This window comes from Motacilla alba, chromosome Z, assembly GCF_015832195.1.
Source record: "Motacilla alba alba isolate MOTALB_02 chromosome Z, Motacilla_alba_V1.0_pri, whole genome shotgun sequence".
Lineage (NCBI taxonomy): Eukaryota > Metazoa > Chordata > Aves > Passeriformes > Motacillidae > Motacilla > Motacilla alba.
In genome coordinates, this window is record NC_052046.1 from 75,188,675 (window position 1) to 75,215,634 (window position 26,960).

Sequence of the window (26,960 nt, forward strand, 5' to 3'; positions counted from 1 at the left end):
GTCAAACAGCAGCATCCTTAAAGCTTTAATTCAGATGCTATAAAGGTTAATTGCAAACAAAGGATGGGTTCAAAGGCCTTCTTCCATGCTTTACTCCCTCAGTTCTTTATTAGAATTTGTCTTTTAACTGTCCCATGTTCAGTTTCCACACATCCCACAATCACACCTGCCTGTGTGCACCTGACACGAAACACAGCTTGGTATCTCACAGGTTTGCTCATTCCTGAGCTCATTTCTGGCTTTCATCACTGTTTTTTACCACACTGCAGCCCTGGAGCCGCGTGGAGACGTGACCAGGCGTGGTCACTCCAGTGTTCTCAAGGGCTGGGGCTGTCCAGACAGCCCCACACAATCCCCCCACCTGCTTCCTGCTCTCGGCCAAGCTCTGCCCCAGCTGCCCAATTCCCCAAGGAAACACTATTTTTCACCGTTTTGGTTTATAGTATCATCACTTTTCTGCTGCAGTATCGCCCCACAAGAGTCACCAAAAAAGAACCCAAAAAACCAAACAGCTCATTTGGAATAAAAAAAAAAAGAAGATGTAAATATGTAACAGCAACACTCCTCACTACAGAATTTTTCAAGAAAGTTGCTTTACTACCCAAACTCGTGTATATAAAGGGTTTTTTTAAGCAAGTACTTCCTACAGAATCTTTCACAAGGCCTTCCTTCCAGGCAGCTTTTCTGTGAGGAAAGGTTTCCTGTTCCTTGTGCAGCCCTGCCCCCTGGGGCCCAGGCTTCAACAGCAGCCACAACAGATCCCTGCTCGGGATCCCTGCGGGTCTGTCCCGACAAGGCAAGCATCTCCCGGGTCATCTTCCCACAGCTGGGACAGGGACGGGCAGGACAGAGAAGAAAGGGAAAACAGTTTATTGTTTAACACTCCAGAGCAGTGCTCGCACAGCTGACGTCTCCTTACACATGAAGGAGTCTCCAAAGCTCCGTGCAATAATTTTAAAGTAATTCTCATGTCAGTTCTCTTCCCTCCAAAGCAAAGGACCCACCTTGCCCTGCACTCTGCATCGTCCCCACAGTGGAGCACAGCAGTTTTAGTGCCACAGCTCAGCATCAAACCAGCTCCTTTCCAGGACACTGTTCCACCCTCAGGAAATCAAAAGTGCCTCAGCTGGCACCTGCTACCAGGATTTTACCGTTTCCTCACAGGGAATTCATGATTTGGTTTTAATTGTAAGGTCCAAAGAATTCTCAGTTATGAACACAGCTCCTGCTACATGGGACAGCCGCCTCATTTTCATCCTTTCAGTCACTTGCATCAGCTCTCCTGCTGCCTCCCGGGGTGCTGTTACACATCCTCACAACCTAGTCTGAACCCTCTTCTGCTCCCCAGCCAGCTACAACAAAACTCATGTTCATTTACAATACAAAAATTATCAATATAACTCATTAAACCCTCCCTCCCAAGAAGAGATCCAGCAGTTACTGTTTCACCAGAAGTCAGTTGTTGTCCTTCATCCATTGCTCAATCCATTGCATAATCTGATCCAAATTTCTCTCTAGGTCCTCTGGAGTGTTGCTGGGTAACTGGTGCACAATCTCCTTTTTATAGGACAACACGGCTTCCTCGTACAGAGTCTGAAAAATTTCACACTGAATGTTGTCCTGCAGCTTCTTGCCCGTGTAGCCCCTGGAGAAAGAGCAGCGAGAGGCAGCGTGAGGCACAGAGCCAGCCTCAGGATGCCACAGACATTCCTATGAGAATCCTTTGCCAGGGTTTTCTTCTCCTGAGAAGCTGAGCAGCCTCAGGAATGGAATGTAACCAAGAACTCCCTGCTGCTGTGGGGTGCAGCAGGTGCACCTGGGGCTGGTCCATGGGAGGTGTTTCTAATCAATCAAGGATGCAGCTGGCTCAGACTCTGCTCAGTCACAGCCTTTGTTATTCATTCCTTTCTGTTCCTGCCCAGCCTTCTGATGAATCCTCTCTCTCTGTTTTTCTAGAACAGCATTTTAATATAATATATATCATAACATAATAAATCAGCCTTCTGGAACACAGAGTCAGGATTCTCCTCTCTGCCCTCATCCTGGGACCCCTGCGAACTCCCCACATTTGGTGACCCCGAGTGACTGAAGAGCACACCAGGAGGCGTTTTTGGGCTCAGTGCAGTGCCACAGCAGCCCTGCCCTGGTGGCAGCCAGCCTGGGGACAGCCAGCCTGGGGACAGACCTGCTCTGCAGCCTGTCGTACAGGCAGGAGTTGTCGGTGCGCAGCACGAACACGATGTGGAACCAGCGCTCGGGGAAGAAGTCGCAGCCGTGGTAATCCACAATCACGCCTCCCTCGCTCATCCTGGCCTCCAGCTCATCCACCACCTGCACACAGAGGGACATCAGCCTCACCTGAGCTGCACACAGAGATCAGCCTCACCTGCACTGCACAGAGAGAGAGGGGCTCACCTGAACTGCACAGAGAGAGGGGCTCACCTGCCCTGCACAGAGAGAGATCAACCTCACCTGAACTGCACAGAGAGAGATCAACCTCACCTGAACTGCACAGGGAGAGAGAGAGGGGCTCACCTGCCCTGCACAGAGAGAGAGAGGGGCTCACCTGCCCTGCACAGAGAGAGAGAGGGGCTCACCTGAACTGCACAGAGAGAGGGGGGCTCACCTGAACTGCACAGAGAGGGGGGCTCACCTGCACAGCCCCAGAGAGGGGGGCTCACCTGAACTGCACAGAGAGAGAGATCAGCCTCACCTGAACTGCACAGAGAGGGGCTCACCTGAACTGCACAGAGAGAGAGAGGGGGCTCACCTGCACTGCACAGAGAGAGAGAGGGGCTCACCTGAACTGCACAGAGAGAGATCAACCTCACCTGAACTGCACAGAGAGAGAGAGGGGCTCACCTGCACTGCACAGAGAGAGAGAGGGGCTCACCTGCCCTGCACAGAGAGAGGGGCTCACCTGCCCTGCACAGAGAGGGGGGCTCACCTGAACTGCACAGAGAGAGGGGGGCTCACCTGCAGTGCACAGAGAGAGGGGCTCACCTGAACTGCACAGAGAGAGAGATCAGCCTCACCTGAACTGCACAGAGAGAGAGGGGCTCACCTGAACTGCACAGAGAGAGAGATCAGCCTCACCTGCCCTGCACAGAGAGGGGGGCTCACCTGCCCTGCACAGAGAGAGAGAGAGGGGCTCACCTGAACTGCATAGAGAGAGAGGGGGCTCACCTGCACTGCACAGAGAGAGGGGCTCAGCTGCCCTGCATATAGAGAGATCAGCCTCACCTGCCCAGCCCCAGAGAGTGGAGGGGCGGCCCTGGGCTGCACTCACCCTGTCCTCATCCAAGATGGGGCACTCGTACTCCTGGTCGAAGCCTTCGTAGAGCTCTCCTGCAGCACAGAGAGTTCACACAGCGTGTTTGCTGGCTGCCACAGCAGCCACCACAGCCACTCACATCTCTGCTTGTGTCTCGGGACACTGCAGGCAGCAGGCAGAGCTCGGGGTAGGGCAGGCCTTGTTCACAAACCCGTGCAAGGATGGGTTTGTTATTGATTGCTTAGCACCACGTGTGCTGCCACAGACATGCCCGCTGAAGGGAGTTCATTTACTGCACATAATCACAGGCTGGGTTGGGCTGGGAGGGACCCCAAATCCCCCCCAGTGCCACCCTGCCACGGCAGGGACACTGCCACTGCCCCAGGTGCTCCAGCCCCAGTGTCCAGCCTGGCCTGGGGCACTGCCAGGGATCCAGGGGCAGCCCCAGCTGCTCTGGGAATTCCAGCCCAGCCCCTGCCCACCCTGCCAGGGACAATTCCCAATTCCCAATCTCCCATCCAGCCCTGCCCCCTGGCACTGGGAGCCATTCCCTGTGTGCTGTCCCTCCATCCTTGTCCCCAGTCCCTCTGCAGCTCTCCTGGAGCCCCTCTGGGCCCTGCCAGGGCTCTGAGCTCTCCCTGGAGCTTCTCCTGTGCCACAGCCCAGCTGAGGTGCCCCAGACAGTGTCACAGACATATTTTAAGGAAATCCTTTTGCCAGGATTCTCTTCTCCTGAGAAGCTGAGCAGCCTCAGGAATGGAATGTAACCAAGAACTCCCTGCTGCTGTGGGGTGCAGCAGGTGCACCTGGGGCTGGTCCATGGAGGTGTTTCTAATTAATGGCCAATCAAGGATGCAGCTGGCTCAGACTCTGCTCAGTCACAGCCTTTGTTATTCATTCCTTTCTGTTCCTGCCCAGCCTTCTGATGGATCCTTTCTCTCTGCTCCTCTAGTATAGTTTTAATATAGCATTTTAATATAATATATATCATAACATAATAAATCAGCCTTCTGGAACACGGAGTCACGATTCTCCTCTCTCCCCTCGTCCTGGGACCCCTGTGAACCCCCCCCACAGCCCAGCAGCGTGTCCCCCCGCCCGGGGGCTGCCGTGGCACCTCACCTTCCTTGGCCAGGTCCCCCACGTTGACGTAGCTCAGCCCAGCTCTGGAGGCCAGCTCCTTCCCCAGCGTGGTTTTCCCGACGCCCGGCGTGCCTGCGGAGCGAACGCACAGCCCAAGGTAAGGGCAGAGCCTCGGGTGCCCCCACACGGCCCCCGCCAGCTCACCCGCAGCCTTCTGACAGCCCAGGGTGTGAAAAATGCGCGTTTTATGGCTGGCTTCTTGCAAATATTAAAACGAATGTTGTATGTGTTATGCTTGAAAGTGATGCTGTGTTAATTTTCTCAAACATAGTTTTAGGTTATAACATAATGTTAAAATGGAAACTATGCTGTGGGATATTCTTTGAAAGAAAGGAATGAGGTACTGGCACCAGGCAGCAGCCACAGGACACCTCAGTCTTTCAGAGAAAGGGAATTTATTGCTCCATTATCAGAAGAAATAAACTTCTTCCCACCTCTTAGGATTCAGAGGAAGAAGCTGACACTGCCCAGCCAGAATCCTGTGTTTGGATGGAATTTCTGCATCATGTGTGAGGTGTATGAATATGCAACAGGCTGCTGCTTTTAAGGGTTAATCCTCTACGTGGGTCCTTTTTCGGGCTCATTTTGCCCAGAAAAGGCACCCGGACTGTCAGTAACTCTTTGTTTTTATTGTCTTCTATTGTCCAAATTGTTATTACTCTAATTGCGTCGCTATCTTTATAACCATTTTATCACTATAAAACGTTTAAAGTTTTAAAACCAAGTGACTGGCGCTTTCCACAGGATGAAAAGCGGCAAAAAGCTGCGGGACAAAGAGAGGCAGGCGAGGGGAGCGAGAGGGGAAAGCAGAGAGAGAACTCGGGCCGTGAGCAGGAACTCACAGCGTGCGGGACCCACGGGCAACCCGCACTCCTCCCAAAGCCCTCAGCCAACACGGAGCAGCCTCGTGAAGGAGGAAAGCTGCAAAGCTGCAGAACCACCCCGAGCTGCGCCCCCGCACCCTCGGCCAGCCGGGCTGCTGCTCCCATGGCGCCCGAACCCCTCCGGGCTGCCGCCCCGCGCCCCGAACCCCCTGGGGCTGGGCTAGGAGCCGCCCCGCAGCCCGCAGGGAGCCCAGGCGCGGACCCCGCACCCGCCGTCGCGGTGCCCACCGGTGATCAGCAGGTTGGGCCTCCTCATGGCCGCCGCCATGCTCGCCTCCATGCCCGTCGCCTTGGAGACACGTGCGCGGGGGGGGCCTCCTCCGCCGCCGCGCGCGCTGATGGCGTCACCGGCGCGGCGCGGGCAGCTAAGCGCCGGCGCAGAGGAAGGACCCCTGCGGCCGTGTGAGGGGACGCGGCCGGGCGGGAGCGGCGGCAGCGGAGCGGGAGCGCTCCGGGACCCCGCGCCGCACCGGGAGGAGCCGCACCGCGGCTCGCCCTCCCCCCGCAGCGCCGGGGCACGCCCGCTGGCCTTGGGTCGCCGGCTGGGCCCGCCCCGGGCGAGGATGTCCGGCGGCGGCCCGGGAAGGCCGGCGGAGGTGGGTGTGGGGAAGGACGCTGCTCCGTGGGTTCTGCGTTTGTCCTGTTTCAGTGCGGGTTGGTGTGATTTTTACTGAGAGGGGTTCGGTTTGGTGTGGGAGGGACACGCCGCTTTCACGGGACGGAGCGAGTGGCGGACGCAGCTCGTCAGAGAAGCTGCCGTCGAGTCACAAAGTGCAGGAGGAGCCCCAAAAACCTCCCGGACAGCGCCCCACGCCCCCCGGCTTTCCAAACCCCGCAGAGAGAGGAGCAGAACCAGTGCTGGAAGAGGTTTATGCCAGTGAGGTGCCAGCCCGGGGGGATTTGGGGTCCCAGCCTGGGGGGATTTGGGGTCTGGGGCCCCAGCCTGGAGGGATTTGGGGTCCCAGGATGGGGGGATTTGGGGTTTGGGGTCCCAGCCTGGGGGGGAATTGGGGTCTGGGGTCCCAGCCTGGGGGGAATTGGGGTCCTAGCCCGGGGAGATTTTGGGGTCTGGGGTTCCAGCCTGGAAGGATTTGGGGTCCCAGCCTGGGGGGGAATTTGGGATCTGGGATCCCAGCCTGGAGGGATTTGGGGTCCCAGCCTGGGAGGACTTGGGGTCTGGGGTTCCAGCTCGGGGGGGGAATTGGGATTTGGGGTCCCAGGATAGGGGGATTTGGGGTCTGGGGTCCCAGCCTGGGGGGATTTGGGGTCTGGGACCCCATCACAGCCCAGGGCAGTCACGTTGTGAGGAGGAGAGACCCCCCCAAAACCTCCTGTGAACCACCCCACACCCGCAGCTCTCCACCCGCTCAGAGAGGGCTCGGGGTGCAGCTGGGTGTGGTGCCAGCCCCAGAGCTGGCCAGGACAGGACGGAGGGACAGGGCAGAGGGACAGGGGTGTGCAGCTGTCCCTGAGCCTCACGCAGCCTCGCCCTGCAGCACTGAGGCTGCCAAAGCAGATGCGTTTGATAGTGACTGGGCTAAGAGCTCTACACCAGGATTGCTCCCTGCACAGTCCAGGCGCTGCTCGAGTGCACGGTGCGGCCACGGCTGGAGTGGGAATTTTCTGAGCAGTGGGGATGCAAGGGAAAGGCTGGCCTTTACTTCTTGGAGGCGTTTTCCAGCCTCCTGTGACCCTGAGCATTGGGGTGGCTGTGTGACAGCTACAAAAAGTTTCAGAGCAGAGAGTGGCCCACCCACATGGCTCTCAGGGATCACATCGTGCCCCTGCAGCAGGAATCCACCCTCCCCCAGGAAGGGAAACACCAGGAGGTGCCACTGGTGAAATTTGGGATGGGCTTTTCCAGGTGCTGCCCTGTCAGCCAGGTGTGCCAGGCTGGGCCAGCTCAGCAGCTCTCAGTGGTGTCTCCTGGTTTTGCTTTCTCTGGGGATTTTTCCAGCTCTGCCACAGCTTCAGCTGCCTCTCAGGATGTGGAATTGAGGCGTGGAGGAGTCGGGCTGCTTTCAGCATTATTCACCCCAAAGGCAGCATGACCCCCCCTCCTGCCTTTCCCTCTGGGGGCTGTGCAGGCAGAGCTTGTGTGAGCCCCTGGCAGGCAGAGCCTCTGCTGCCTGCGGGCTCCGCGTGCTGCCTGCAGGCTCCGCGTGCTGCCTGCGGGCTCCGCGTGCTGCCTGCGGCTCCGCGTGCTGCCTGCGGCTCTGCTGCCTGCGGGCTCCGCGTGCTGCCTGCGGCTCCGCGTGCTGCCTCGGTAACTGTCCTCTGCCACACGTTTCTAATTTCCGTGCACAAATGGTTGCATGGTAACTTTAAAAAAAAATTAAAATATTTTGAAATTTAATTCGATATTTAAAACAATTTAATATTTTAATATAAATAATCTATATCTTAATAATGTTATGTAAATATAAATAATTTAAATATAAATATTTTTAAATATTTTAAATATTTTAATATATTAATAGAAATAATTCTAATATAAATAATTTTATGTAGATATAAATAAATTAAATATAAACAAATTTTTAATATTTTAATATTTTGAAAATTTAATACATTAATAGAAATTATTTTAATATAAATAATTTTATGTAAATATACATAAATTAAATACAGATAATAATTTAAATTTTAATATTTAAAATAATTTAATATTTATTAGAAATATTTAATGTATATAGTTTTATGTAAATATAAATAATTTAAATATAATTAATAATTTAATATTTGAAATATTTAAAATAAGTTAATGTATTAATAGAAATAATTTCAATATAAGTAATTTTATGTAAATATAAATAAATTAAATATAAATAATAATTTATATTTTAAATACTTTAAATATTTTAGTACATTAATATAAATAATTTTAATAGAAAAAATTTATGTAAATATAAATAAATGTAAACAATATTTTAATACTTTAAGTAATTTTAATAATTTAATATATTAATAGAAATAATTTTAATATGAATAATTGTATGTAAATATAAATAATTTAAATATAAATAATAATTTAATATTTAAAATCTTGTAAAAAGTGGGGGAAAGTGCCACACACTGAAGACTACACAGAGACAGTGCGAACATTACCATCATATAAAAGTGGTCTGAGTAAGCTGACGCTGCTTTTCCATTAATTTTTAGTTCTTTAGGTTGCGTGTGTGTTCGTGGAGTTCTCCCCTTGTTCTGATTTCGCCACTTTGCTGCAGAATGCTCCTGCCACAACGATGCAGCTTGTTCTTTTCATACAGAAGAATCACAGAACCCCGCACCAGCTGTAGCTGCAAGGACCAAATCCCCCCTAGAGCCACCCCAGCCATGGCAGGGACACCTCCCAGTGTCCCAGGCTGCTCCAGCCCCATCCAGCCTGGCTTGGGCACTGCCAGGGATCAGGGGCGGTAAAAACATCCCATTTTCCAGGGGTAGCTGTGCCGGTGAGAGCAGGAGGGTTTGTGTTCCCACCCAAGGGTTTGTGTGTGTTCCCGCAGGTGGCGGAGTGGCTGGCGCATCCCTTCGACGGCTGCCTGGGGAGCGCGGGCGCTGCCCCCGCCGCCCCGAGGCCGCGGAGGAGCGGCGCTGCCCGAGCCCGCGGGCAGCAGCAGCGAGCGCCGAGCCCCGCCGCGGACAGCAGCGGAGCCGCGGCTCCTCCCAGGAAGAGAGCCAAGCCGGGAGCTGCCGAGCCGCCCTGCCGCAGCCAGGCCCTGGAGGAGCTGCCCTGGGTGGAGAGATACCGGCCTGAAAGCCAGGTGGGAGAGTGCTGGAGGTGCTGTGCCTCTGTGCTCGCCTCTCAGCACACCCGGCGTGATAGAGCACAGGGCTTCTGGGCCACTGGTTTGCTAGCGTTCAGGAGCATGGAATCACAGAATGATTGCATGCAGGTGCTTCTGCTGGACAGCTCTGGCTGTCAGGGTGCACAGACCCAAATCTGACCCGCCATGGTTCGGGATGGACACGTTTTTATACCCTTACCAAACACGGTTTTATACCCTTATCATTCTATAACTACATATTAATCATTGACCCAAATCTGACCCGCCATGGTTCGGGATGGACACGTTTTTATACCCTTATCAAACACGTTTTTATACCCGTATCATTCTGTAACTACATACTAATTATTGAAACTTACATTGTTCTGTTGTATGCTTTGATTTCATCCAAGCATGGGTTTCTCGTGATCCCACTCAAACCCCTAACGTAGTTCCTCATGATTCTTCTTATGACTAAACAATAATTACATATCTAATTACTAAACAACCATCACATCTAGCAATCATATCATTTATCATTTACTGATTACACAGTGATCTAGCAAACACAAGGCCTAACATTTCCCAGGGTTTACCAAGCCTACCTTTCTTTCTAACTCCCCAAATTTCGAATTTCCTGTGATTTAGATGATTTTTTTAGGTGATTTTTTTTTTCCATGATTTCTATTATTTTCAAATCTTTTACTGTCAGGTTTGCTGCCAGTGCTGATGGACTCACTACCTGCCTGACCCCAGAGAGCTCCCTGTCTGTAGCAGACACACGTTCCCCCAGGCTTCCTGAGCAGGACAAGCTGCTCAGGAGGTGTTGTTTCCTGTCAGTCCCCTTGCAAACTCTCAAACCTGTCTGGATTCCAGGCACATCTGGTGTTCCAAGCTACCTGGGATTTGCAGAAATTACAAAAACCTCTGCAGGATTAGAGTAAAAAAAGTGAAAAGGACTAGATCCTGACACAGACAAGATTGTAGTGTTACCAGTTAAAGAATAATAAATAGCTCATTATTTCCTGACTAGAGAGAATGGAAAACTGATTGTTTGAGGAAACAGGATGAGATTGGCATGGCAGGGCACACACGTAGCTGGAGCACACGCCACCATGCCTGTTGGTGCTCTATCCAGCATTTATTCCATTCAATTTCATCATTAGGAACCAAGAGTTTAATTCATAACTGTCATGTATTTTAACCTTGTTTCAGAATGACCTTGCCGTGCAAAAGAAGAAAATTGAGGAGGTTGAAAGCTGGTTAAAAACACACATATTTCAGAGGCAGCCAAAGCAGGTAAACTTGCTGAAATCTGTACCTGGAGGCATCAAACCATACAAACGAGCTGGATGCAATTTCAAGTTTAGAGAGAAACCTCAGCTGAGGGAGACAGCGACTGTGTATCTTGTGCATTGTAGGAAATACTCTAAGAACATAGGTTAGAGCTCATAGATTTATTTTGGCCTTGTGCTCCTAGGAGGTGGATTCTGATTTGGCTCAGAAATGCTGGCATCCAGTGGTGAAGCACAGCTCTTCAGTGTGTGCTTGAAGCTGCATTTTGCCTCTGCCAGGTTGATGTTTAAGTCTCGTGACACATTTCCAGTTGCACTGAGCTGGTGTAAGGATGTTTTTAATCTCCATTGATAAGAGGCATTCTTAGACACAAACTGCCAGCCTTGCCATGTGTTTTCCAGAGCTGGTTCTTCAGGTCTGTGTCTGTTTGGTTGCCAGTCACGTGCACTTTATTTACCTGAGGCAGCAGGAACTGAGCAAGGCTCTCAGAGTCCTGGCCTGGTTCTCTCTGTCTGAGAGAACTCAGCAGGTGAATGAACAGCACAAAATGTGTGACTGGGGTTTCACTGGGAGAGAGGACCCTTGCCAGAGAATCAGGGAAAGCTCAGCCAGCATTCATCCCTAGCCAGCTGTCAGTCTTTGCTTGTCACACGCGCGATGATGTTTTGTGTCTCTGTGTCAGGGTGGCTCTGTCTTGCTGCTGACTGGCCCTCCTGGCTGTGGAAAAACTGCCACGCTGCAAATTCTAGCCAGAGATCTTGGCCTTCAGGTGCAGGAATGGACCAATCCACTCTCTTTAGACTTCACAAAGGAAGACCTGAGGAACATGTTTGGCCATGGTAAGTATGTTGGGGGGGGGATTTCTTTTAACCTTTTATTTCCCCTTCCAGTTACTTTTGTGGGTTTTCTATCTTGTATTTTTGCTTTGTTTCTCTCACTTATGAATCAGATCCACCTCCATGTAAGTCCATTCCTTAGTGTTTAATGAGAAGCTTTCTGTGGCTTTTATCTGGAAAGAGATTTAGGGGTTTTTTTACAGCATTTAGTCCAAAATAATTGACAATTCCAGTCAGTACAGAGAGCTCTGTAATAGCCTGGTTATAATCTGAACCAAATAAATGAAAACAGGTAAGTGTCTCTGTCTGGGTCCTCAGTTGAATTATTTACACCCCTTTAGAAATTCTCCTGTGTTTGTCACATGTTTGCCAAAGGGCTAGCTCAGTGGTGCTGTCAGAAAATAGCACGGGTGGGTATTAGTTCATGTGGGTATTTATATTTTACTTGGCATAATACAGAATACCTATTTTTAATTAGTTTTCTTTTTCAGACTCAAATTTTCATACGTTTCCGAGTCAGGCCCAAGCAGCTCTCTTTCAAGATTTTCTGTTAAGAGCAAATAAGTATAACAAACTCCAGATGCTTGGGGAGTCCTCAGAAAATGATAAAAAGCTTATTCTTGTTGAAGTAAGTGAAAACTTGTGCAATGTTGTGTTTAAAACGGTACCTTTTGCTGTAATATTGGCATGCTGACTGGCTTCAGACGCTGGGTTGGTGTTTCCCAGAGTGAGCCTGCTTTGCTGCGGGTGAGATCTTCATTTCTCTTTGTGTCTCTGCAGCACTCCAGAGCCACACCCTGCCTGTAGGTAGTTACCCCCAGAGGCGAGTAGTGAGGCAGAAATGGGAGTGTGGTGTGAGCACAGAAATGCTTAACACAGTATCAGAAAAAATCTTGTATTCAGATCAATATGGAGAAGTCATCCCCACATTTCTGGATGATTTAATTTCTAGAAATGTGTATGTGTATAAACAGGAAGAGTGGAAAACACCACTGTTCCTGTTCTCTAATGGTGCAGGAGAGTGCAGGGGACACTTGAGAATGAAGGCAAGCAGGAGCAGTTGAAATTCAGCACTTTCTCCCTGGTTTTACACGGGTGGTGCTGGTTAGGGCACAGGTGTGAACTGAGCAGGTACAGAACAGGGCTTTATTTGTATTTGTGTAGAACTGTGTTTTAATAGCAATTTCTTTCTGAGCTTTTCAATTCTTTCCCAAGAGAAATTTTAGAAATTGGTAGTCAGGTTGTCTGTAAACTTTCAAGACCAAAGCAGACAGAAATTCTGGCAGGGTGATGTGATGCACTGTGGCTTTTAGGAAGCAGAGCCTCGTGAGACTTGTCTTTATTAAGTCACCTTCTTGTGCAGGTGCTGTCACACCTCCCATGGGTGTCCTGCCCTCTTCCCCTAGGGAGCTGCTTCCTGGAGCGTTTTTCCTGCGGGTGAAACTCCTGTTCACAGGCAGTGCCGTCACCCACAGCTGTATCCTAGGGAACTGAGACAGCAAGAAATCATTTCATTGCAGATGATCCTTTTCCTTGAGACATGCTGTGCTTTGGGCTTGTTTCCCCCTGCTGCTCCTCTGACTGTCTCCAGTGTCAGCTGTGTTTAAATGTAGTTGGCAGCAAGCAAACCAGCAGTTAAAAATGTGTGGTAGGGTGGTGTGCCATGACAGTCAGTCTGTGGAGGAGAGTATTTACATCTGAATGCCATGACAGCAGCTCTCTGTTTTGGACAGGACATTCCTAACCAGTTCTACAGAGATCCTGGCAGCCTGCATGAAATCCTCAGGTCAGTGGCAAATGAGTTGTTAATGATGATCTTTAGCGACCTGCAGAGCTGGAGTTTGACGTTAATCACGTTTTGTTGTTCTGCTGTGCAGGAGTTTTGTTCGTAGGAGTCGGTGCCCCCTGGTCTTTATAATCTCAGATAACTTCAGTGGAGACAGCAACCAGAGGTCACTGTTCCCCGCTGAAATTGTAGAGGAGCTGGGTATATGCAATATCAGGTGAGATCTTCTACCTCATTAAAACATGGCACAAGTAACTGAGAGGTTAGAAACTCATTAATTTTATTTTTTTTTAATGGAATTCAACAGTTTCAAGCCTGTTGCACCAACAAACATGATGAAAGTTCTCAATCGAATAGCTGCAGCAGAAGCCTGTATGGTAAGTTGTCAAAGCTCATAACTTCTCTGCAGGGCTAGGACCACATCAAAATATTATTATTTTTGTTACTGTATTTGATCTTTGACAGGAGAGCCCCACATCTCCCCAAAGAAAAAAAAAAAAAACATGTTTTCCCCAGGGTTACAGAAAGCAAGGAACAATCTGGAAAGATACCTTGTTGTTAAGATTAGTTCCACTTGATCTGTGGTCCAAGTCTGCAACGTGGCTTCTGAAAATTGCTCTGGTTATTACAGTAACTATATAAATGAAACAAATAACAAATAAGGAAGAGATATAATCTTTCATGTATCCAGTGAGGCCAGAAGAGGTCATGGAGCTAAATCTTGTATTCTTCCTGACCGGTTTTGATTACAAGCAATCAAGTATTAAGTAACACCTTGCCGAGAGTTATGTGCATTTTTCTCTTTAATATTGTTTTACAAATTGTGACAGTGTACCGAAACGGATTAAGTTTTTTAAACTCCACAGTATTCCATGGTTTGGGCACACGGTGGGAATTCACGTGTCTGTTCATGGTGTGTGTCAGGGGTGGGTTCCCAGAGACATGTTCAAATACTCCTGTTCCTGCTCTTCTGTTGCTTTGAATATTGCTGTTTTCCCTGTTTCTTCTGTTGCTGTTTTTCCTTGCAGAACAGAGAGAATTACACCCTTGACAGACCTTCTCTGGAGCTGCTTTGCAGAGGATGTTCAGGTGACATAAGAAGCGCAATAAACAGCCTTCAGTTTTCCTCTACAAAAGGTAAAAACTACGGTTTTGTTAGGTGAAATGATATTTTCCCCATTTCTGCTGAAAACGGGTTCTGTTCACAGCTGCAGCACGGGTGGGTGGCTTGCAAAAACATTCTGGACACGCTTCTGTGGAGCAGGAACAAACACAGGGTGTGTGGGGGCCTGAGTGGGGCTCAGCTGCTGCAGGCTGGGCTTAAACCACCACACGTGTGCATGTGCTGGTGTGACTTGGTGAGACAGCCTCTTTTCCTCCTGGTGGCTCTGCTATTTGTGCTTGCTGCTCAAAGCTTCTGCAATGCAGCCTTCGTTTGAAAGGGATACTTTAATCACTTGGTTTTTTGCATTTCCTGAACTGCTGATTTTATGAGCATTTTACAATTGCTCATTGCTCAGGAACTGTTCATTCTCAGGACTGTGAAATGGTGACATCATTTACATTAAACTTAGGCCTAAGGAAACAGACTCACCAACTGTCTTCTGCTGTGTGTGGTAGAGCTAGTGATGGTGTTGCTACTGTCACACTTCTTTTTCCTCCCTTTTGCTTTGCCAATAGCAAATGTGCTCGTGGAATACAAGATTAAAGGTAGCTTCAAGCCCATTTTTTTCAGAGAGAGTGTTTATTTTGAGTTTTAGGGTATATTGAAATTAGCTGGGCAGTTCTGGCTGCGTTACACAAGGCAGAGAGTAAAGTTTCTAGATTCAACCTGCAGATGTTGAGGGTGAATTATTCTGATGACGTGTCCAGGTGCACCAGGCTTGGATTGTTCTGTGTGAATCAGAAGAACAGAGGATTGCTCTCAGTGGGGTGATTATGCCATGAGTATGAGTGAATATTAGACTGGTGATATCTGAGGAAAGCACGCAGCATCTCACTGCTGGACACATCCTCCAGAAAATCTAAATAATGTTAAAATAACCAGTTTGTGCTATTTTTAACAAGTTACCCTGGAAATGTAAAACCATGATAGTTAGTTAGCTGGGGAGAAGACAAAGGCAGAGCTTCAGAGCTTTGGTGTGTGGACTGTTGGAGTCACAGCACACTGAGCATTCTCCTCTCACATTTTCCTAACATTGAGAGGGTGTTTGAGCAGAACATCTGTAGCTGTGCAGGTGTTTCAGTGAGGTGAGTGATAATATCCAAGTCTGGGAGCTTCCCCATCTCCCTCCTGGTCTCCTGAGCATGCATAATTTGTTTTTATGTACATAAAGTGTGTTTCTTCATGTGTGTATCTATGTGAGCACCATTGTACATTCATTTTGTAACACTGTTCATGGGTAAAATAGATCCGTGGTAATTGTGGGAGAAAAGAAAAATAAATTCCTAAAGGATAACTTAGCTCAGTAGGGAACATTCAAATGCCACAAAATGAAATTTTGGGTGGAAATTTTCAAGTTTATTAATTTAGAGTAGAATAAGGGTTTCATTTCATGAAGCTCAGAACTTTGTTGAGGAGTGTAGGCAGTTGGAAGAATCACCTAAATGGAAGGTTTTCTTTGCCACTTGATATTTCAGGGAGGTTATTCTACAGATTATGCCAGCAGAAGACAAAATTGATAAGTGATCAGGGTGTAACTGAAGTAACAGTATGTAACTCAAATATAATTTACAAATATTTGTAGTTGTGCTTTATAAACATGAAATTTAAACATGGTCAGGTGGGGAGTGTATCAGAACTACAAGGGGTAAGTCTGAAGGCTTTTTTCAAAGACAGGTGTTCATTGTTCAGAAAAGTACTTGGTACCTCAGCTGTGGCTTAAGGGACAGAAGTGGAATGAAGGTAAGGAGTGATGCTCATTGAGGTGCCTGGGCTGTGTTCCTAATAAATGAATTTTCTCTTAGTGCTCCCATTTTTATGGTTCTGTTCCTTTATTAGTACTGTTTGTTCACACAGAGCATCAGCAGCAGCATAAAAGAGAAAACTTCTGCAGAATCATGTACTCTGTCTTGATTTTTTTTTTTTATTATTTTACTAATAGGCTGCTCATTGGAGAAAGAATTTTGGTTAAAGAAGAAGAAGAGCTCCACAATAAAATGTGAGGAAGCAGTAGTATCCAAAGTAAGAAAGAAAAGTAAATGTGAAACCTCAGAAGACCAGGAGATACAAGCAATTGGTGGCAAGGATGCATCCATTTTTCTTTTCCATGCTCTGGGGAAAATTATTTATTGCAAAAGTAAGAAAACTTCAACTTACCCTCCCTTTCAGTGGGCAAAGCATGTCAGCTGCTGCCAGCTGGAGTTGCTAGAGTAAGGCTTTGCATGGGGCTCTGTTCAGGGTGTGTGGTCAGTCACAACAGCATGAAGCCAGCTACATCAGGGTCCCTCATGCCTCTGGCTGTGCACATTTTGGTGATAATTCCCAAAACTGGTCCAAATCCAGCTGAGGAGAAGCAGTGAAGTGAGGGAATACCAAAATTATTCTGTTAGATTTGTTATATGAATCTTAATGCAGCTAAGTTGACTGTGTAATGTTGACTATAATGATTAAATACCTGTGCCAGTCCTGGAGCTTTCTGGGGCTGGGAAATGCTATAATTCAGCTGCTGGTGGAGCTGACAGCTGCTGACGTTTTCTGTGAACATGAAGCCTGTGCAATCCTTTTCAGGAGAAGCAGTGTCAGAAGCAGAGTGCCCTCAGCTGCCTGCTCACCTGTCCGGGCACCGCCGCGACACCTTGCTCATCCAGCCCGAGGTATGGCTCAGCCTGCAGTGGCTCCAGCAGTGGCTCCACGCTTCAGCTGGGCCCCACGGCATCCTCAGCCACGTGGGGCTTGGTTCTGGCCTCACCTGCTGTGCCAAGTTAGGGAATCACTCACCTGGGAGGGACCACTGGGGCAAACCAGCCCCTTGTGTCTGGGCATCACTGCACAGGCCCTGCGTTCCACTCCCTGGCCTAGGTGTACCACAGCTTTTTGTACAAGGGTCCTTTTCCTTGTCCACCTGTCAAATCCAGCCTTTTCTTCTTCCTCACAGGACATTGTGGAGAAATCACATATGTCTGGAAGCACGTTCAATCTGTACCTCCACCAGAACTACGTGGACTTTTTTTCTGACATAGATGATGTGGTGAGAGCCAGTGACTATCTGAGCACTGCTGATGTCCTTTGCAGTAACTGGAGTGTAAGTGTCACCTTGGTCCAGGCACACACTTGTCTTTAAGTACTTGGACATTGAGCCTCTCAGCTTTTCCCTGCATTTTTGAGAGTTTGCTGCAAACTTAGAGTGTGATTTGAGGTGTTAATGAATGCTGAAGTACATCAGCTGCAGAAGAGATGCAGAACCAGTGTTTTGTCCAGCTTCTGTCAGCATTTTATTACAATGGGCTGTGGCGTTTGTAGGATACTACAGAAGCTGTTTTTGAGTAGGATATGTTTGTACTAAGAAGGAATCAAGCCGTTTCCTTTTTCTCAGCTGCTTTGAATACAGGTTTTGCAGGAATCCAAACCTCAGGAAGCGGTGCACGCTGTGCCAGTGTGTGAGTTTCAGAGCAGATGAGCTGCCTGGAGCTCACCCAAGGCCCCGTTTCTCTCTCAGGCACGGCTTGTGATGGAGAGCTACAGTGCCTCCGTGGCTACCCGGGGGGTGATCCACTCCAACACCTCCAGGGCCTTTGCCCACCAGCAGGGGGGCATGGGCTTCCGACCCTTGCACAAACCCCAGTGGTTCCTGATCAATAAAAAGGTAAATCCCTGATTTGGGTTTTTCTTCATTCTTTTTCCCCTAAAGCGTGACTGTTGAGTAGTTTAGATCAAATGGGATCACAGTGCTAAACTTGTCAAATACCCTATTTTGAGACAGCCTGGTTCTATAAAGCACTTGCTAGGAGAGCAGCTTGCATCACTCCTTTGATGTAAAAATAAACTGGAGGCCAGTGACAAAGTCTGATGCCTGTGTCCAAGCTGGCATGTTCCTGGGAGAGTGTTAATCCTAAATTAATAGAGAGACAACTGGAGTTGAAGTGCTGTGAAGTATTTCTGGAACTGAGTCTGGTTTTGTGCAGTTTGGAGCACATTGAACTGTTGTAAGAAATGTCTGCTGTTATGGTTTTTGTGTTTATCAGAGATAGCTTGTTCAGGTGACACAGCAGGTCTTGGCATTTTTTTACTTTTGAACTAACATGTTGGCAAAAAGCATTGGCCTGGTGGGCTGGGAATTGTGTAATCAAGGAATATGTATTTTTGAATGCCCAATAAAAGGCAAAGTGGAAGGCTTCTACCATTTTTAAGATTGGTATGTTAACTGCTTACCTTTTCTTTATCTGGTCTCATTTTCCAGCAGCTCCCTGCAGCAGGCAGGAAGAAAGTCTGTGTGTTACGGTACAGAACATCTACATTCCTAATGTTTTACCAGGTTTTTCACTTGTGTTTCCCCCCCTTCCTCTTACAGTATCAGGAAAATTGCATTGCTGCAAAGTCTCTGTTCTCAAGCTTCTGTTTACCACCCGAGTGCCTTCAGACAGAGCTGCTGCCTTACCTTGCTATGTTAGCAAACCCAATGAGGAACCAAGGTAAGATGGATCAAGGTCACTCTTGATCTTGGACTCTCTTTGCCCTTGAAACATACTGGCAGGTTTCATAAGCCAGGAGGTCAGTACTGTTTGTTTTAGCCTCAGCATGAGGCATTCTCCTGGCAGAGGTTAATTAGGTGATGCCCAAAGCACCACAGCCAAAATTAAAGCTGCCCTGCTAGCTTGGTCAGACTGTAGCTTAAGGTGCTCTCCAGACTTAGGGCTTTGATTGCACTTGCTGCAGGATTGGATGAGAAGAGTTTTGGAAACCCAGCAGCCACTATTGACTAGATCTTCATTGCTTACTGATGCCTTTCTGAGAAGACAAGGGACTCTGCATGATTCAATCAAGCAAAAGCCATTTATTGTGCCTCTAAACATAGTTCATATTCACTTCTAGTCATGCATTGTTTGGTTGGCAGCTCTGCTTTGTCCACCAGGCAAGCACACATCTTTTTATTAATCTAATTGCTGGAAGCTGTAAGAATTCCTTTACTGGAGTTGACACCCCTATCTGCCAGCAACTTTTCTGCCTCTTCTTCCTTCTTGCAAAAACATCTTTTTTATCCACAAAGATGACCTGGTTCTTTAGTTCCAGAAGGTTAGGCTGGTTCAGTTAGTACATGTCCATTTTTCCTGTGAATACAATCCTACCCTTTCCAGTAACAGCAACACTCTTAATAGAGCAGCTCAGAAAGCCTTTCACAGATAAAAGAAGCAAAATTCCAGTTTGCAGTACATAAAAATAAAAAGCTAAATCCGAGATAACCCATTAGCAAACAGTTCATGCAGAAAAATTTACTTTGTGTGATACATAATGCAAAAATCAGTGTTTAGAGAGCTGGGTCACTTATGCTGTTGTTAATTGTTTCTAATGAAAAGCATCATGTCTTAACTAAGGCCTTGACATCAGGATGAGTGAAATTTGAAGGCTGTGGATTAACAGCTCTACATGATAAATACACAGGGGATGGATATCCGGGATTTGGAATTTGGTGTGTAGGCCATCTGTGAACGTGTTGTGGTACACTGTAACAGTTTGGGGGGAAAAAGTTACATGCGTGGCGTTTAGGTATCTGAAAAATTTCAAATACAGACAGGAATACTCGGGTAAGGTCAGTGTTTGTTTTCTGGTGTGCTCAGCTGTCTGTTCATCATGACCCACCTCACATGGCTCTGTGTTCTTAGCTCAGATTGCTTTTATCCAAGACGTGGGGAGGCTGCCACTGAAAAGACATTTTGGGAGGTAAGCTGAACTTCTGCCTGCAGTTGAAAGGTGAGACTGTGTCATATATGAAGGGGAAGAGCCCTTTCATTACATAGCTCTGTGATGTGACATTCAAAGTATTTTTAAAGGTTTATTTAATCTGAAATCAGGCAGCTGCACTGATTTAATCTTGTAGAAGTTTTGCCTGTAAGGCTACTCTGAATCAGAGATCTCATTTACCCCAGCAGAGCCCCAGCTACACTTCTGTAGCCCCTGGAATTTAAAGAGTGTTTCAATTGGTGTGGTTCCAGCAAAGAATCAAGTTCACAGCTGCAATGAGACAAACTGTCATCTCCTAACCAGGACGTAGTTCTTTGAGGCATCTGACAGAGCATCTCCTGCTTGTCCCTGGTGCTGCTGCTGAGTTTAACTGTCAATTTCCAAGCTGTATTTCCAGGAACTGCCCTGCCCCCCAGCTGTTGCATTAAAATCCATTTTGGTTGTTAGTCAGGGAGGAAGGACAGCGTCCCTGAGGGGTGTGTTTCTCTGTAACCCCCCTGCTCTGTGCCACAAGCTGTGCAGTTTCTCTGATTAACTGTAACTTCCTTGTCCCTTTTGAGCTTCCCTGCAGCTGTGGATGCTGACATTTTGCATCTGCATTAATAAGTTGGTGGGGTGTCACAGTGTCTGATCCAAGTGCTGCCATCCTTTTCCCTGTGTTCAGTAGCTCAGGGGAGTGTAGGTGTTTGCTTCCTGGGAGCAGGGCAGTGCCTCTGCCGGAGGGAATGCGGTTCTGCCAGGGCTCAGCCGTGCTTCCCCGCTGCTTTGCAGGCTGCAGCTGGAAGCTCTGGGTGACAAGGACCCCGGCGTGCCCGAGCTGTCCCACGGCGACAGCGACGCCGAGGCGCTGCCCTGCAGCCAGTCCAGCGGCAGCGACCTGCCCGGCAGCCAGCCGCAGCCCGTGGCAGCCCAGGCCCTGCTGGAGGAGGAGGAGCTGAGGATCGAGGAGTACGACAGCGACTGAGAGACCGCCACACGCCCCGTGCCGTGCGTGCAGCGCTGCCGAGCCGTGCTCCGGGGCCGGGAGCCAGCCCACGCCTGCTGCGAGCCCCAGCGAGCTCCGGAGTGCTCCTGCTCTGCGGCTGAGCCCCCTGCTCAGGGACAAGCCACTTCCTGCCTCTGCTGAGCCGCGACACTGCCTGAGGGCGGCAACAGAAATAAAGGACTGAAATCAGTTTGAAAGAGACGAGAGAGCAGCAGTGTCAGTCTTAAATTATTTGTATTTTTACACGTTTTATTATACTTTGCAGTTGTGCAGCGTGCTTCCTGAGTACGCCTTCCGCACGTTGTCAGCATTTGGAGGGTTTATTCAAATTCACACTCAAAAAAAAAAAAACCCTGCTGTTTGGAAGTTGAGCCCTTCTGGAAAGAGGAGGCTGAAATTTACACCTGGAAAGTCACCATACTGATGATGTAAAGAAAACTTCTGCTGTACCCATACTGTTTTGTACTCGGACTTACACAAGACATAAATAAGATCTTCATGTCTTTATAAGTGGAACTAATGTTGTACCATGGATTATTTTGTATTCCTCTTGGGAAATACATTTTTCATAACTTTTAGAGGGGAAAAGGCAGCAATTAAGCACAAGTTGTACTTTGTAGGAAGTTAAATGTGTAATGTGCAGTTTTTCTCCTTGACTTGCAGCTGTGCTGGGGGGAACACTGATCTGTGTTTGGTATCTGACACCTGGTGGAGAGCTGTGGTTAGCAATGCCACGTTGGCATTCCTGCATTGTTTATGGGAGAAAGCACGTGTCTATCCACCCTGGCCTCGGGTTAATGCCATTAAAGAGTCTGCACCTGGCCTCTCTCAAGGGGCAGGTGTAGTCTCCTCATCTACAGCTGTCGCTGAACTCTGAAGGGGGAAATTTCTCTGCTAAGTCTAAAATTCTGTTACAGCTCTACTCATTACAGCAAGTCAGAATGTCTTTGGCTGTTCCTGGCCATTAACCCTTTTCTGTCTCCCCACGGTGGTTTGGATGGGCTGTTCCTGGGGTGCTCCTGCACAACAGCCAGGCACAAAATCCTGACTTTCATTTCGCAAGCACGCTCCCACCCTGCTTTGTTGTGTCTTTTCAGCTCTCTCTGCAGTAGCACCAGCTAACTGCAGCTGCTGTGCTGGCCCTTCCCTTGCTAGGGCAGAATCCAACGCTCCCCTGGCCAGCCCCAGCTGGCACTGTGAGCTACAGCGTGCAGAGCTGCTGTGCACAACGTGTGTCACGTGAAAACACCGCCTGGGCACACACGCAGCCCCCAGCACTGTGTGGAGCCTGAGTGTTCAGCAGTGCCCTGTGAGCACCACCAGGTGAGGCTGGGGCTGGGCTGGCAGCACGGGGGGGCAGGAAGGAGGGTCAGTGCAGCCCCCCTGCTCTTCTGGCTCCTCACTTTCGCTGGTAGGGCTCTGTGTGCAAATCACAAACAGGATGGGACTGCCGGGAGCGTGCCCCGAGCTGTTTGTCTCCAGCATCACTGTCACTGCGTGGCTGTGACAAGGGGAAGGTGCCAGCAGCTCTCCTCCCCGGCAGCACACGCAGATCTCAGTGTTACAGCTCACTCTGGGAGTGTTTTGCCCGCTCACACGTGGCAGAAGCACACTGACAGCGTTCCAGCCAGGCGCTGCGAGCACACGCGCCTTTGGTTCAGCACTGCTCGCTCATTGCCAGTGCAGTGCTGCTGGCCAGCCTTCAAACACCGTGCCCAGAGCGCAGCCCTGAGCTGAGAGCTGCCTCACCTCTCTCTGGACAGACTGTCCTGCAGCTCAGGGATTATCCTGGACAGGCGCTCGTGCACAGAGCGTCGCTCCAACGCCCTCACTTTTCTACTGCTGGGGTGATTTTTCTGCTGGCCAATCTCATGGCTGTGCTCAGCTCCAGCCACAGCTCTGCTGGCTCCGAGCCTTCTGCAGATTTCCCAAAACCCTCTGATTTTATGGACTCCCACACTCACTGTCCCACCTACAAGCTGGGGAAAGAGCAGAGCTGGGCTTCACACAGGGCTGAGAGGGACCTGGGGGAGCTGGCCAGCAGTGCTTGAGCAGCAGCCAGCAGTGTGGCCAGGAAGGCCGGTGGCTCCTGGCCTGGCTCAGGAATGCTGTGGTCAGCAGGAGCAGGGCAGCAATTCTTCCCCTGTGCTGGGCACTCACTGGGCAGCACCTCGACTGCTGTGTCCAGTGCTGGGCCCTGCAGTTTTGGAAGGGCGTGGAGGGGCTGGAGCGTGTCCAGAGAGGGCAGCAGGGCTGGGGAGGGGACTGAGCACAGTCTGTGAGGAGCAGCCGAGGGAGCTGGGGTGTTTATCCTGGAGGAGAGAGGCTCAGGGGTGACCTCCTCACCCTCTGCAGCTCCTGAGAGGCGGCTGTGGCCAGGAGGGGCTGGCTGTGGCCAGGAGGGGCTGGCTCTGCTCCGGGTGGGCACAGAGCGAGAGGATGCAGCCCGAGCTGTGCCAGGGGAAGGCCAGGGCACATCGGGAGGAAAGAGGGGTCGGGCACTGGAATGGCTGCCCAGGGAGGTGTGCAGTCGCCGTCCCTGCAGGGGTTTAACAAAGCCTGCACGTGGCACTCGGTGCCATGGTTTAGGTGATGAGGAGGTGTTTGGTCACTGCTGGGACCCGATGGTCTCAGAGGTCTTTTCCAACCTGGCTCATTCTCTGATTCTGTGATTTAGGAGCAGCCCCAGAGGGAAGGGTGCCTGTGCTTTCTGGGTGTGATCAGACAGCTGAAACTGCTCTGGGTGCCTTTGGGGAGCCCCGTGGCTCACGCTGGAGCACCCAGCCCTGTCTCCATGTGAAGCCGTGACTGGGCTCAGGGCTGTCCCTCACAGGGGACCTCGGCCAAGGTTAAGGACAGGACACACGGACATGGATGCAGGTGGCTGAGAGCAGCATGGAAACACAACAGGTGAACACAAGAAGCAGTATTTTCCTTCTTCCCCTGGTGCTGTGGGGACCAATGTCCTGTTGTGATGTCACCTGCTGGGGGAGGGTGACAAACCAAGTGTCTGCGCCATCACTGGGGCTGTGTTGTGATGTCACATCCCTCCCTGATTGTACTTGGGCGCTGGCAGGGCAGCGTGGCTCCAGCCTGGATTGCTGCCAAGCAAGGCTCTGGGGCCTGGAGAGTCCAGCCAGGCGTCTCCTTTAGCTGCCCCTGGGAATTCCCTGCCCATGTCCCGAGCCCTGCCTGGCCTGCTCAGCCGGCACCGCGGCGCTTGCAGCACTGCAGGTGAGCCCGTGGGGAATGCTCCCCACTGGCGGGCTGGGGCTCGGGGAGGAGGGAGGGTGTCCTTGAGGGTCAGGGCCTTTCTTCCTCCCCTGCAAGCCCCAGGACAGCCAGCGCTCACGGCCTCTCTCCATTCTGCAGCGCGTGACACGCCCTGGAAGCGCCACAGAATCCCAGAATCACCAAGGCTGGAAGAGACCCTCGAGATCCCCAAGTCCAGCTGTGGGCCCAGCAATGGGCAGCGTCCTGTCCCTGCATCTCCCCGCGGCCCCGCCGGCCGCGAGCAAGGCCACGCAGACCGAGTGGAACTGCCCCGTGTGCCGCAGTGTGGAGGGCGACACGGCCGCCGTGCCCTGCGGCCACCGCTTCTGCCTGGGCTGCCTGCTGCGCCACACGGCCGCCAGCGCCACGTGCCCGCTGTGCGCCAGCCCCGTGCTCAGCGCCCGCTTCTCCGTGCTCAGCCACAACGACTTCCTGCAGTGCCTGCTGAGCCCGGCCGGAGCGCCGCCGGGGCCCGGCCGCTGGCCACGCCGCGCCCTGTTCCGCCTGGTCTACACCGCGCCCGGGCCGGCCGCCCTGCGGGCAGCGCTGGCCGCGGCTGAGCCGGCGGGCCCCGAGGCCGAGGAGGAGCTCCCGGTGGAGCTGCGGGCAGAGCTGCTGCAGGGCCACGAGCGGCTGCTGGAGCCCGTGCGGCCCTGGCTGCGGCACAGCCTGGACACCATCTACGGCCCGCACTGGTGGGAGGCGCGGCAGGTGGAGACCATCGCGCTGGCCACGCTGTGCATCTGCGGCCCCGACAGGGCCGAGCTCACCCACATGCTGCACCGCTACCTGGGCGACTACACCGCGCCGCTGATACACGGCCTCGTCCACGTCGCCGTGCACGGCTGCAGGGAGGCCTGGCTGCGGCGGCGCTCACGGCCGGGCCCTGACGACGAGCGGGACGAGGCGCAGAGCCCCGCAGCCAGCGCCAGCCGCTCCTCGCCGGGCGGGACCCCCGTGCTCGCCCTGGCTCCGGACCCTGCAGGGCCCAGCCGGGGGGACCGGCCCGGCCAGCCAGAACCCGGGGCTCCCGGCTGCCCCCCGGCCACGCCCGGCCCCGCCGAGCAGGAGCGGAACCACGGTGAGCCCGAGCAGCACCGGGCCCAGGCCGGGCCGCAGGAGGACACACCGGCTGCGGGCCCCTCCGCGCCACGCCGCGGCTGGAACCGCCGGGCTCTGGGCCGGGTGAGCCGGCGCTCTGAGGGGATGAGGGCCTGCAAATCCTGGCGGCTTGTGAGGGTGAGGAGGAAGAAACTCAGGAGGAAATAAAAGGCTGTTTCCATGACACAGTGTCCCCCTCCGCCGATGGCCAGGCTGCTGCAGGTGCGGGGATCCTGAGTGAAGCACAGGTGTGGAGAAAGATTGCTGCATCATGTTTTGCCAGAAGAACTTCCCATCCCCTTTCAGAACCCTTCAGTCAGCCCGTTGTAGACATTTCTCAGTGTTAGTGATGAGAAACCATCAGTCCTTGTCACGATCCACCTCACGGACAGGACTGTGATGGTTCGTTATCTGACCTCAGGGTACAAAACACCAACACGGCAAGGGGGTTTGCAGCAACAATCAAAATCAGTGAACTTTATTGAATGATCACAGCCAAATGCATTGGAGGGGACTGGGGAAGAGAGAGAGAGAGAGAAAGAAACCCTGCAGGAAAGGAAAAGAAAGAGGGAATGGGTATAGCTACCAACGTAGAGGCGATGTAATTCCAGTCAGGGTCCAGCCGACGTCCAGTCGAGGAGTCGCCTTCACGTTGGGGAGATCTTGAGTTAGCTAGCTGACTCGAGGGGTTTTTATTAGAATTTTCTATTGAAAGTTGGGAAGGAGGGGGGAAAAGATACAATAGTCTCATGATCTCAGCAGTGGGGGAGAGCCATTGTGTTCCTGGTCCAGTGGTCACTGCCTGCAGGCAAACATCTCAGTTTGATCAGCTGTTCTCCCCCACACACACTGCCCTCCTCCTCCCCCCAGGTTAGAGGTTTCAGTCCTGGAGGAGAAAAGGAGCCTTTTCCATAAAGGGGTTTCATGTCTCAGTCTTGGAGGGAGCAGCTTCTCCCATCCCAGTCCATCTGCCACGGTGGTTGTACAGTGGGTGAAGGGTCTTCTGTGGAGATCACCAAAGGGTAATTCCAGAAGAGAGTCCAGCCAGGCTTGGGGGTGGAAAAATCCCAGGGCCATTTTCACAGAGCGATGCAGGCGCAGGAAGGTCAAGGTGCTCCTTGTCCTTTCACTGGGAGCAGTGTAGAATGAGGTGGACAAACGCACCTGTGAACAATAACTCAAGTTCCAGTCCCAGGGCCCTGGCAAGCCCCACCAAACCAGGATATCAAAACAGGATCCTTTTTCGGTGGTGCCAGTTTCTGCCTTTTTTCACTACGATCGTGAGGCAGATGAGAGAAACTTTGGACAGAGTCTTACAGTCCTTTCCAAGCAGGAATTGCCCAGGAGCCCCTGGAAGGGCAGGGAAACACAAGGGGCTGGAGGTGATGTCCCCTTGTCGCTGCCACAGGGAAGCAGCCTCTGCTCGGGTGTGGGTTTACAGATACCCTGGGCAGCTCTCACATGTCATAAATGAAGGAATTAATTCGCGCTTATAAAAGGATATGTATGAAATGAAATACATCTGTGGGATGCCTGTCAGGGATAGTTCCAAGGTTTAGCAATTGCAGAGTGGGGCTCAAGAGAAGATTACCTCACTACCTGGTGAAATTGCAGGTGGTCACACTGCGGAAATGTTGGGCGATTTCAGGAGCACCCAAGCCATCACCCATCGAAAATGACCGGAGAATTAACATTCATCTTTTCCGGGAGATTGCTC

General features: G+C 50.8%; 2 protein-coding genes across 3 annotated transcripts; one reads left to right on the forward strand and one right to left on the reverse strand.

The window, feature by feature from the left end:
• Window positions 1-576: 576 nt before the first annotated feature.
• Window positions 577-5,657, reverse strand: AK6 (adenylate kinase 6). Its single transcript, XM_038125074.1, has 5 exons — window positions 5,530-5,657; window positions 4,397-4,489; window positions 3,290-3,348; window positions 2,186-2,331; window positions 577-1,645 (listed from the first exon to the last, which is right to left on the reverse strand). Exons 1-5 carry the CDS (start codon window positions 5,579-5,581, stop codon window positions 1,456-1,458), a joined length of 540 nt encoding a protein of 179 aa, XP_037981002.1. The 5' UTR covers window positions 5,582-5,657; the 3' UTR covers window positions 577-1,455.
• Window positions 5,535-21,385, forward strand: RAD17 (RAD17 checkpoint clamp loader component). Of its 2 annotated transcripts, XM_038125072.1 has the most exons (16): window positions 5,535-5,897; window positions 8,808-9,065; window positions 10,284-10,367; window positions 11,047-11,203; window positions 11,692-11,828; window positions 12,934-12,986; window positions 13,078-13,203; window positions 13,294-13,363; window positions 14,015-14,123; window positions 16,091-16,285; window positions 16,717-16,802; window positions 17,084-17,230; window positions 17,645-17,791; window positions 18,497-18,617; window positions 19,806-19,863; window positions 20,656-21,385. In XM_038125072.1, the coding sequence occupies exons 1-16, from the start codon at window positions 5,556-5,558 to the stop codon at window positions 20,846-20,848; spliced, it is 2,283 nt and encodes a 760-aa protein (XP_037981000.1). In that variant the 5' UTR covers window positions 5,535-5,555; the 3' UTR covers window positions 20,849-21,385. The 2 variants fall into 2 exon arrangements, with proteins under 2 accessions (XP_037981000.1, XP_037981001.1); XM_038125073.1 differs by lacking the exons at window positions 5,535-5,897; window positions 8,808-9,065; window positions 10,284-10,367 and having other exon boundaries at window positions 11,067-11,203; window positions 11,679-11,828; window positions 20,656-20,848.
• The last annotated feature ends 5,575 nt before the right edge of the window (window positions 21,386-26,960 follow it).